Source organism: Cyprinus carpio, chromosome B21, assembly GCF_018340385.1.
Source record: "Cyprinus carpio isolate SPL01 chromosome B21, ASM1834038v1, whole genome shotgun sequence".
Lineage (NCBI taxonomy): Eukaryota > Metazoa > Chordata > Actinopteri > Cypriniformes > Cyprinidae > Cyprinus > Cyprinus carpio.
The window spans coordinates 18,495,847-18,507,919 of NC_056617.1; the positions used below are offsets into that span (position 1 = coordinate 18,495,847).

The window sequence follows — 12,073 nt, forward strand, 5'->3', positions numbered from 1 at the left end:
GCTCCATCATCAATGTTAGTGTTGTAATTTTACTGTTGTTCGGTAAAATAAAAAATGAGACAATAATAATGATAATAATAATTACAACAAGTCTATTAATACATTTATTGTAACATTCACACATAGTTTGGATCTGTAATATTTTCTAATGTTTTAAAAGAAGCAAGGCTGCATTTATTTCTACAGTAAAAAAAATAAATAAAATAAATACATGCCTGATTCAAGAAGCGGGTCTCAGAAATGGCCAAAAAATATTATTTTACTAACTTAGTAATTTTAAGTTACATTCTGTTTTGTTGGTATAATGTCTGCTAGAATGAAAAAAAATGTTCAGTGTTAAGTATTTTTAAGTTGTTGTTTTGTAATTAATTTTTTCTTTGAAAAGGGAGACAAAACAGTAAAAATCACATTTTAGCTATTTAATTTATGCAAAGGTGGAAAAAAAATAGGTAAAATGCATGGGGGAAAAACGTGAAAACGTGTTCGGTATCCGGCCCAGTGTTTTATTTTGTTCAGCTTCGGCCAAGAATTTTCATTTCAGTGCATCCCTACTAAATAATGCAATAAAGCTCATAATCTCAGCAAGCATAATCGTATCAACATAGTGGCGTATGCCGATTTTAATCAAAATATACAGGCATGTAAACACCTTAATAATGACGTGACACACACCTGCAGTCATACACAGATTAGAAACGACGGCGGGGAAGAAAGCATCACATTTCTATGGCGCCAAATGCACGGAATACAAGCATACAAAAGTGTTTTGCATTAGACATAAATAAATTAAAACAGCGGCCAGTTTACACACCAACATCATTTGTGCTGTCAGATAATAAGAATAATGGAAATTGCATGTAAACGGGAGTGAAGAGATTTGCTCTTAACATGTAAAGATTTTAAGTCATTACTCTGATTATTGGAAATAATTGCATTATTGGTGCACGTGTAAACGTAGTCTGTGGTTTTGATGGCCTGTGTTTGTGTTCCAGTGCTGACAGCATCTCCACGTGCTGGTTCGTCCTGCTCTCGGGCTCAGTGCTGGTCAAGGAGCACATGTATCTGGCGCGATGCTGGTATGTACCTCTCTCTTCCACACGTGTGTGAGCTGACAGATGAAACGTGTCTGGCTGCATGGTGAAGTCATGATGTCGTAGGTGTTATATATGTCAGCCAATGATGAGGCTCAAACAGCAGGAGTTTCACTTCCTCAACATGCCTTTCGTTTCTCTTTACCCGTTCCAGCACCAGACTTCCTGATGGTTTATAAAGTCATGTTGACTAGTACTAAATCATCTTTAGACATCATGTTTTTATATTTCAACAACAAATTGGAATAGAAAAATAATGTTTTTTTTTTTTTTTGGTCACAATTTTGTGTGTTTTTTGGTCACACTTTATTTTTAAAGGTCCAATTGTTGTTATTAACAAACCGTTAACTATGACTTTTGCCTTAGTAAACTCCTTATTTGCTGTTTATTAATATGACTTCCTTATCATGCTTATAACCATCATCATGTTTTTACATATTTTAATTGCCCCTTAAATAAATAAATAATCTGACCTTAAAAAAAAGTATTAATAAAAATACCGTAAACATACAACATAAAACATCTAATTAAAAAACAGAATTGTTCCCTATACCGAAGTCTTACCGTTTAAAAAACAAATTGAGATAAAAATACCTTACGTGCAATTAGCTTTTTTTTTTTTTTTTTTTTTTTGAGTGTTTCAGTGTTAGTAAGAGTGTGACTTTTGATTAATTATTTAATAAAAGTTGTTTTTGGTTTCCGTTTTTGGCCAAGTGCATCCTGAATTTTGGGCCCCGTTTCAGCCCAGAATGTTTTTTTGATGCATCACTATTCAAAATGTTTTTGCAAAAGTGTTTTTTGAACTTTTATTCTTTGCATTGCTTCAAAATTGCAAAATACCCATCTTAGCAAGCTACAAGCAAATGTTATTATTATTATTATTATTGTTATTTTTCTAAGACAGAAATGTACTACTGCTCTGTAAAATAAAATAAAAATGTTTCATGATAAGTAAATGTATTATTTTGTTCTACAAATTAATTTACTTTAATAAAATTACAGTATTTATGTCTTAATTTCTTCACTTGAGAGAGTTAAACCCTCAAGCTTTTATTTTAGCAGGCAGCTGCAAGAAGACCTTTAATAGGTTTATAAATGCTTCTCATTACAAATCTGTCTGAAATGGATGAAATGCATGAAAGCATAAAATGCTGTAATCATCTGTCCACAAAAATATTGGAAATTATATGAATGTGAAAAAGTATAACTGGCTCAAGCTGCATTCTCAAATGCAAATTAAACTCACAGCACATGCAGTGAACACAGTCTATATGTGACCCTGGAGCACAAAAGCAGTCTTAAGTCTCTGGGGTATATTTGTAGCAATAAACAAAAATACATTGTAAGGGTCAGAATTATTGATTTTTCTTTTATACCAAAAATCATTAGGATATTAAGTAAAGATCATGTTCCATGAAGATATTTTGTACATTTCCTACCATAAATATATCAAAACTTAATTTTTGATTAGTAATATGCATTGCTAAGAACTTCATTTGGACAACTTTAAAGATGATTTTCTCAATATTTAGATTTTTTTGCACCCTCAGATTTCAGATTTTCAAATAGTTGTATCTCAGTCAAATATTGTCCTCCTGACAAATCATACATCAATGGAAAGCTTGTTTATTCAGACCGTTATGACTGGTTTTGTGCTCCAGGGTCACATATAACCATCAATAATATTATTGCTCCACAATAACACATAAACTTATAAACAATATTATTTTGATTAAAATTATAATCACGATTATTAATAACAATTATTCTATCCTGCTGGGAAAAAAAAACTGTTAAAACCAGCCTAGACTTAGCTGGTTTTAGCTGGTTGTTCCAGCCGGTCTCCCAGCCTGACCAGCTAAGGAAGTGGTCAAAACCCCTCTAAAACCAGCCTTCTGACCAGCTTCCGGGCTGGATGACTAAAATCAGTCAACCAGCTTAGGCTGGTTTTAGTTTTTTCATATATACTGACTTCATTTAACCAGCTATGATAATACAAATTTCATGTGTCCTTTAACCAACCTCCACTGACTATACACTGAGGTCATTTAACCAGCTATGATAATACAAACTCATGGTTTTGGATAGTTTTTTTTCATCTGTGTTCACATTACATTTTCTAAGAGAAAATTTATTTGCAAATGGGAAAACGCCACTCAGATCGCACAGTAAATTTGCTTAAAGATCATTAATACACACTGAAAACTAACATTGCTATGCCATTTTCAACACGAAAACTGGTAAAAAAACTTTAGAAACTCTTAATATAAATTCCAACAATTCCAATTTATGTAGATTTTCCCCATTGTATTGTCACAGGTAGGAAAAGCGCATTTATTCCTCACACAATAGATCCACTATTGAAACTCAGTGAGTTTGATCAGGGCACATTTGGTAACACAAACAGTACAGATGGCTTGTGAAAAAACACATTGTCTATATATTACACTTTCATGTAAGCAGAATATCGCTGTGGAGAGATCGCTAAACTCGTATGTTTTCATCATCAGCGCTTGTTCCGCCATCAGTGAGAGCACAGGGTTGCCAGATTGCACAAATGAAATAAAACACCGGGCAGAAAGTGTATCCTTAAAGGAGAAAAGCTCTGTTTTTGGGGCTTAAAGCTCTTCACATCTGGCAACCACAAGCATGAACGCTAGTGAAGCCTTGTAAGCAATGCCAGATAACGCAAATGCCAAATTAAAAACACGTTTCAGGATAGATAATATCGTGACGATTTTTTTTAATTAATCGAGAAAGGTGGATATCGTTATCGAGATTAAAATACGATTAATCGTGCAGCCCTAGATCATATACTTATTTCATTAAGATACTATCTGTTTTCTGAGAGAAGAGAGAGTGAGAAAGTACAGCTGGAATCAGTGTACGGCACAAACTGAATATTAAAACAGTTTTAAATATTCAGAATTAAATCTATGCTTTTGACATTACTTCTATGTATTCCACAAGCAGACTTGTTGAATTGTGAGAAGGGATTTGTGTTTGTTTGATTAGTTTTTCACACATATGAAGCCTCGTGGCTGGAGTGTTTGTGTTCATTGTGGGTGTGTTTTGTCCTGAAACATAAAGGGAAGTGTGTGTGTGCCCTGTGTGTTTGCTGACCTCTGCAGGGGTCAGGGGCAATGAGGAATGCGGAACTCATGTCGCTAGAGTTTTCCAGCTGTGTGTGTCACGAACGCATCCAGACAGGAAGCGGCCCTCACCCCTCACTTCTGTGACCAGACCCCATACACACACACACACACACACACACGGAGACCACAGCACAGAACCGGAAAGTTTGCTCACTGATGAGCCGTTTCCCTTCAGGATTTCAGAATTCAAGCTTCTTAAGTTTCAGAGCATGAAAATCAGGATTTCTCAGAAATAAGAAGCTGTTCTGCCGGACAGAAGAATCTGAGTGGGAATGTTTCGGATGCTTTGAGCCGGTTTGACTGCATTACTTTCGCTCTCTGGTTGAAGCCGTTGGTCCTCGCGTCATGGATAAGTGACTCTCATCTGAGGACGCTGGGCTCCTGTAGCGGCGCCTGATTCATTCTTAAAGGACCGGTGGAGGTGTGACTGAGCTGTACGTCTCACAGTCTTTGTCAGCATGTCGTTGTCTCGTCTCACTGTGAGTAACAGTGGTTTTTCTGTGACTTCTGAACTCAGATCTGTGTGTTTTGTGACGAGGCCGTGCTCACGTGTCGTGTAGCTTTAACTGCAATCACTGGCTGCTGGTGGTTTGTGGGTTCAGTGTCAGAGCTCTGTGTTGTCATGGACACACAGTTTATGTCATAGTTTGTAGCTAGTTAATGGTGAGAACTGGACCTTAAAATAAAGTGTGACTGATTTCATAAGGCCCTAGTAAAGTAGCAGCACACTCTCCTCAACAAAACTCACGATCTGAGGAATCATTCATGTCTGGAGCGCAAACGCACACGCGTACTTGCATCACAGTAGACATTGGTGCTAGTAAACGGAGGTAATGCAGGATAATGGAGGTTCAGGAGAGTTTGCATGAGACGATGCTGACACTGAAGCTGCAGTACTTGTGCTCGTCCACAGAGGGGAGCGAGTGATCTCTCACTGAGAGTCGGGACGCTCCTGACAGCATCGTCTGACAGCAGGGTTCAGTCTCACTGGAGTGTGAAGAGATGTCAAAGCAGACCTGACCTCTGACCCCCTCTGGCTCCACTCACACAGTAACGACGCTTCTGCACTGTGATCTGAGAGTCCCTTTTCTGGCAATGCATTTTTTTTTAGTTTAAAAATATATTTCAGTGAGCTTTACTGCTTACAACAGCTGGGCTTGAGTTTCGGTGCAGGATTGCAAGTATTGCGCATAATTCTGCTCATTCTCGCAGTTTCCGCGCTTTTATGTGTAACAGTATATTAGATCCATGCATGAGGTCTTAAAGAGACAGCAACCTAAATAAACCTGCTGTCTGCCAATATTGTTTATTTATACATTGAAGACTAACCAGTGTTATTGTTATACCTACCTGAAAGACGTAAAGCACATTTATCTTGTTATTGTATGTATTTGTGCCATTGCTTGTCATTTATTTGAGCTTATTTTATTACTGACTGTTTACTTGTCTTTTGTAGTTAAAATAAGTTCAGTTTAAAATCAGAGTTCTTTTTAAATTTCTTCCTCATAATGTAAATATGAATCAACAACATTATAAATTGTAAAACACAAAAACACTGTGTAACGAAACATTTTTAAATTAGATTATTGCAGTATTAAAGTATTAAAAATACCCCAACTGCCCCCTCAAATTAAAAAATCCCCCCATAAGAGTCACCTAAAGGAGGAAATTCCCCTTCATTTTCCAAAACAAAATTCAGGCACTGAACATATATTTATAAAAATCTTTTTTTTTTTGGTAACTTATTTCAAAAAGCGAAACTTTCATATAATCTAGGTTCATTACATGTAAAGTAAAATATTTCAAAAGTTTTTTTGTTTTAATTTAGAAGATTAGAGTTTACAGCTCATGAAAGTCAAAAATCCAGTATCTCAGAATATTAGAATATTTCCTAAGATCAATCAAAAAAAGCATTTTCAAAACAGAAAAGTTGAAGTTCTTTAAAGTATGTTCATTTATTCACTCAATACTTGGTCGGGGCTCCTTTAGCACAAACTCCAGCATCAGTGAGGAGTGGCATGTATGCGTTCCATCTGTGGCTCTGCTGAGGCACTATTGATCTTCAGCTCAGATCGACTGTTTCTCATCTTTCTCTTGAAAATATCCCATAGATTTCATATGGGGTTCAGGTCAGGCATGTTTGCTGCCAAATCAAGCACAGTAATATCATGGTCAGCAAACCACTTGGAAGTCCTGCTGGAAAAGGAAATCAGCATCTCCATGAAGCTTGTCAGCAGATGGAAGCATAAAGTGCTCTAAAATCTCCTGGTAGATGGCTGCATTGACTTTGGACTTGATAAAACACAATGGACCAACACCAGCAGACGTCATAGCACCCAAATCATCACTGACTTCGGAAACTTCACACTAGACTTCAAGCAGCTTGTATTCTGTGCCCCTCCAGTCTTCCTCCAGACTCCAGACCTTGGCTTCCAAATGAAATGCAAAATTTACTTTTATATGAAAAGAGGACTTCGGAGCACTGAGCAACAGTCCAGTTCTTTTTCTCCTTAGCCCAGGTGAGATGCTTCTGACGTTGTTTCTGTTTCAGAAGTGGCTTGGTAGCACTTTTCCTGAAGACGTCTGACTCCAGCTTCAGTCCACTCCTTGTGAAGCTCTCCCACGTGTTTGAATCGGTTTTTCCGCAAACTTCTAGCGGTCATCCCTATTGCTCATGCACCTTTTCCTACCCAATTTCTTCCTTCTAGTCAACTTTGCATTTAAATGCTTTGATACAGCACTCTGTGAACAGCCAGCCCTTTCAGTAATGACCTTCTGTGACTTACCCTCTTTGTGGAGGGTGTCAATGATTTATACCACAGGGATGGTCATTTAATGAAACTCAAATGTAAATATTCTAATAGTTTGAGATACTGGACTTTTGACTTTCATGAGCTGTAAGCTCTAGTCATCAAAATTAAAACAAACAAAAAAATTTTTTTAAAATGTTTTACTTTACATGTAATGAATCCAGAATATATGAAAGTTATTTTTTGCTATATACAGTACAGTTGGTCTGTTCCTGTCTAAGCGGATGGTTCTTGGTCAGAATGAGCTGCAGTGCTTATAGTCTAAAGTCTGACTGCTGGCATTGAACAACTGTTATACTGACAACCTGTGTTTCTCTCTGGACTGAATGAATGTGTTTAACATGTCAGTTTGTGTGATTCATCCAGTGAGGTCCATGCTCTGATTTCCACTCTCTGTTTCTCTGTCACTGCAGTTTCGGGACGCAGCGTGGAGGAAGACGAGGCTGTGAATGCATCACTTTAGAGCCGTCTGAGATGATTGTGGTGAGTGGCACGTTAAGCGCATCTCGTCTTGCACCAGCCATCTGCTCCGGCATCCAATCACAACATGCTTTCCTAAAACACATGATTGATCTGGCGCTTCAGCAGTACATGCGACAACTTCCTCTAAAGTTTTCGTTTAATTGTAAATAACATGCCGTTAAGTGTCTGAAAACATTACACTCAGTATGAGTACATTCTTATGAAATATAATTTCTGTAACAAGTGCTTTTAAAAGGTATGCTGAAGTTAGGTCTGGGCTGTATGGCAAAAAACATAAAATCTTGATTTTTTTCAGAACATTTGACCGATTCTCGATTTTATACTAGTCAACTTGACAATGTAATTACAACATGATTCAAGTAACTTTTTCTTTATTAAGCCTCTATAGTTAAAGAAAGTTCTATTTCAAGTGCACCACACGATGTAAATGTTAAACAAATCACTTGTTAAATATCTTTGCAGAAAAGATGCATGAACTACAATTGCATCTTGTACAAACTTGTCTTATACATATTATATGTTTAAAAATAATACGATGAAAATGCTTTAAAAAAAATCTCAAAAGTCAAGGTAATTCAAATTCAAAAGGACTGAATATATAACAGCGGTAGACTATTATTAACTATAAATGTTCTGTAAAAACAACAGCATAATGCAAACTTGACCTTTCAGACGTACAGTAGTAGTTCTTCACAGGTTTTTATTCGATTGCGCTGCTTTCCGTAGTTTTTCTATGTAAACATGGATGCGTTTGACTGTTGCGCTCGCGTCTCTTGCAGCGTCTCATGCATGAAACCGCATTCTAAAAGTTTAACAGAAGTTAACTCCCATCTTCTTGCATGTTTTTCCTATTCCACTGCCCGCGTCGCATCTTTGTCAACACAAAAGCATTCTGTGTGAATGGCACATAGTGATACGAGCGCGCCAACATTCGGTTGGATCAATATTTTCTCTTTACTGTTATCACTGCTGTGGTGTTAAAATGTCTAATTATGACGTTTGGTAATATTTCTATTCAAAATTGTGATATCTCGATTTATAAAAAATACAAGTGTGGCAAAACATTAAACTTGAATTAATCGATAAAATGGGAAAAATCTGTGTACAGCTTTTTTACAAGTTCCTCCAGGAGCAGTTTGACAAGATCTGTATAAGCTATATGGTATAAGGTGACAAAATCAGTCACAGGGAAGAGAGTTTGTGGGGGTAATTATATCGACTTTTATCTGAGCTTTATCTTACGTGAGCTGATGGTCATGAACTCTGAAAATGAAAGCTCAGGGTTCATCTTCTCTCTCATTGGCTGTCCCGAAGTGAAGCATCTGTTGACTCTGCTAACAAATTAGAAAAATGTAGAATAAACAATACCAAAAATGTTCAAGACCTGATGAGAAACGTGTGGTCCTTTTGAATTTGTACACCACACATGCAGTGCTTAAAAAAACCCTGCATTCGTTCAGAACACATACGCGCCGAACTGAATAAACAATACCAAAAATGTTCTGTTAGAATATGTCTAACATTACACCCCTGTTTTTTTTAGGCGACTCATTTGATTGGACGATGTGTTTTATGTAACAGCACTGTAGCATTTCACTGTCTGTCTGCGTCTGCATCTACGTCCGCTGCTGCTTTTTCATCATCAGAATATTGTCATATATTTTTTTACAGCCGGTTTACCCGTCTTCTCTCACACACACTCATCCAGAGCAAACACTGAGATGCGTCTTTTCTGTCGTCTGTCTCCTGGATGCTTAAAGCTGTGTCACATTAATGGCGTGATGGATGACCGTTCTGCTCCGACATGACAGCCTGTCTCTGTCTTTTCACTCCATGCACCTCCGTGTCTGCCTCCTTCATAGGCAGCATCTGTTTAAGGGAGCATTCATTCTCATTCAAGTGACTGATCTGACAGATTACACTCCTCACATGAAGCACAAAAGACTAATAGCACGATAATTTAACATGTATTAACGCCCTCAGCACATGTATTGACTGGATTTGTCCATTTTTATTAATGCGTTTCAGTAGAAACATCAGCATTCTTTCGACTCAAACACAAACAAACATTTACATTCATTAAATTAAAACATGCATTTAACCAAACATTTATTAATTTAAAAGATGCTTTTATCCCAAGTGACTTACAAATGAGGAACAGTGTGACTGGATTTCTCCGCAAAGCATGCATGTGAATGTATAGAGTGTGGCATAAATGAGTTATGTGTGGAGATGTTTCTGCTGACCTCTTCACGTCACCCGCACCCATGAGGCTTTGAAGTGCTGTCTAGGTTCACTAGGGTTTGAACAGAGCTGACACACTTTAATTACACCAGTTCACCAGATGAAGAAGCTTTGCTTCATTTGCTGTCTGTCATTACGTCACATGCACGCTTGAGTGAATATAGTGCAATTTTAGAATAAAATTAATGGCAGATGCTTTTTTTTACTTTAACTTTTATAATATAAAAACAAACACCAAAAACAAACTAAAAAAAGCATATTTCATTTCCTATAATATGGTGATTACATATCAAAATACTTCAGCTTTTATAATATATTGACAAGCACCATAAACAAATAAATGCAAAACACCATCACGGTAGCACACAACACTCGATAATGCAATAAACATAAGTTTAATGACTTAAGATGTACTGATAAGAAAAAAACATATCAAAACAACAAATTTATTTCAATGAAAACCAGGCTTTAACAGATTTTTATTTACAGGCCTTAAAATGGTCTTAAATCAGAGCAAATTAAAAAAAAAAAAATTATCATAAAAAAAAAATTATATCTTCCTCTGTATTTTTGTCCTGTTCTCCAAAACAAATATCTAAACATTCTTAAATCAAGATACATTTACTTGAGATGCAAAATGAACATGTTTTCTGAGAAATTTAACAAAATAAAGTGATTTTATGCTTAAAACAAGAACTGATATCTGTCAATGGGGAATGAAAACTTGTTTCCCCTTTGAATTAAGTTTAATTATATAAATTTAATTTTAATCATAAACTCATTTAATTTCAATCAGTTTCTCAGAAAACGAGACTTCATCTGTCCTTTTGCTTCTTAAGTAATTGTATATTGATTTAAAAGTCTTTAAAGTTTTGGAATAGAAAGGACAGAAATACTGAGGAAGACCTGCAGTTTTTGTATTTGCTGTATCAGAAGTTACAGCTATTTCCATATTTGTTATATTTTGTTGTCAAAATGAATTGAAACTCTCAATCTGGATGAAGTGTTGCTAATACAAATCATTGCATGCTCCCTAGACATTTACATACAGTATAGAGACCATATTGACCTATTGCATCCCCATCAATGTATTCCTTTACTTGATCTTAAGAAGGTCTTAACAAAATAACACATTTACTTTTAAAAAACCTGCAGAAACCCTAAAATACCTTAAAACAAAAAACAGCCTGTGATGTGATATGCAACTGACTCCCACCCAGCATCCTCAGCTGCTGCACAGACCTCATACAGATTCACTGGAAACATGTTTTTCAGACACACCACCAGTATGTGAAAGTGAACGCTGGCTATATTTACAGTTTCAAACACACTGCACGCTGTACAAAGAGCTCACTAGGGACGTGTTGGTTCTGCTCGCGGGGGATATTTGTATATTTACGGCTTCCTACAGGAAGCTGTGGCCTGACTGCAGCTCTGCTGTGCAACGCTAGCCGACTCCGTCTCTCCAACACGACAAACACACTTTCGTTCGTCCAGTATATTATGTGAACACCGTCCACATGAGTCTCCTGCGCCTCCACAGGCTCTCGGTGATCTGGAAGAACTGGATGTTCAACCAGGATGCTGACGTCTCTGAATCTGGTTCCTTACAGGTGGAGAACGCCAGCGAGAGCGACGGCGCGGCTCTGCAGGGAAACTCGCGCCGCCGCTTCCATAAAGTGAACGCCGGAGGAGAGCGGCAGCTGATCGTAGACGCCACGGTAAGACACCACCATGGTTGACTTCAGTCAGACATGGGATTGATTTCTAGTGTTAGAATAGTTCAACAACTTTTGGCGCAGGAAATATTATGATTTAAGAAAAAGGCAGCCTTTTTGGTGAAGTTTCTGGTGTTCTGGGGAGTTTCTTCTCCTGATAGCATCAGTAGCTGTCAGTTAGACCTCTCAGTAATCTGTTGGACACACTCCTCGGTGCTGGGACACGAGGCTTTCGCCGTTATCTGCTGCTGGTAGTTTGTTAGCGGAGGCTGTGTAGTTTCCTGAGCAGACAGTGAGAGACTGTCATCTTGAATGTGTTGTTCTTCTCTCTGTGCTGATGTCATGTCCTGTAGAAGGTAAGCGCTCAGACTCTTGCTGCGTCCCAATTCGCCTACTTATACTATGCCTTAAACGTATGTACTCTTTTGTGAAGAAAAAGTACATAGCAGAATAGTAGGCAAGCTTTGGGACAACTGTTGCTTAGTTACGTGCATTCTGTCACTGTTTAAACTGCACCGTCAGTCATATTATCACAGTTAACATCATCCACATTTTGTTTAATTTAATTAACT

At 37.3% G+C, this 12,073-nt stretch overlaps 1 protein-coding gene across 1 annotated transcript in view; it reads left to right on the plus strand.

Moving 5' to 3' along the window:
- LOC109080673 (rap guanine nucleotide exchange factor 6-like) overlaps window positions 1–12,073 on the plus strand; it is an 86,106-nt gene that overhangs the window by 16,055 nt on the left and 57,978 nt on the right. Inside the window, exons 4-6 of the mRNA XM_042747512.1 lie at window positions 993–1,076; window positions 7,470–7,539; window positions 11,397–11,504. Of these exons, the coding sequence (XP_042603446.1) occupies window positions 993–1,076; window positions 7,470–7,539; window positions 11,397–11,504 (262 nt within the window). The remainder of the gene's footprint in view (window positions 1–992; window positions 1,077–7,469; window positions 7,540–11,396; window positions 11,505–12,073) is intronic.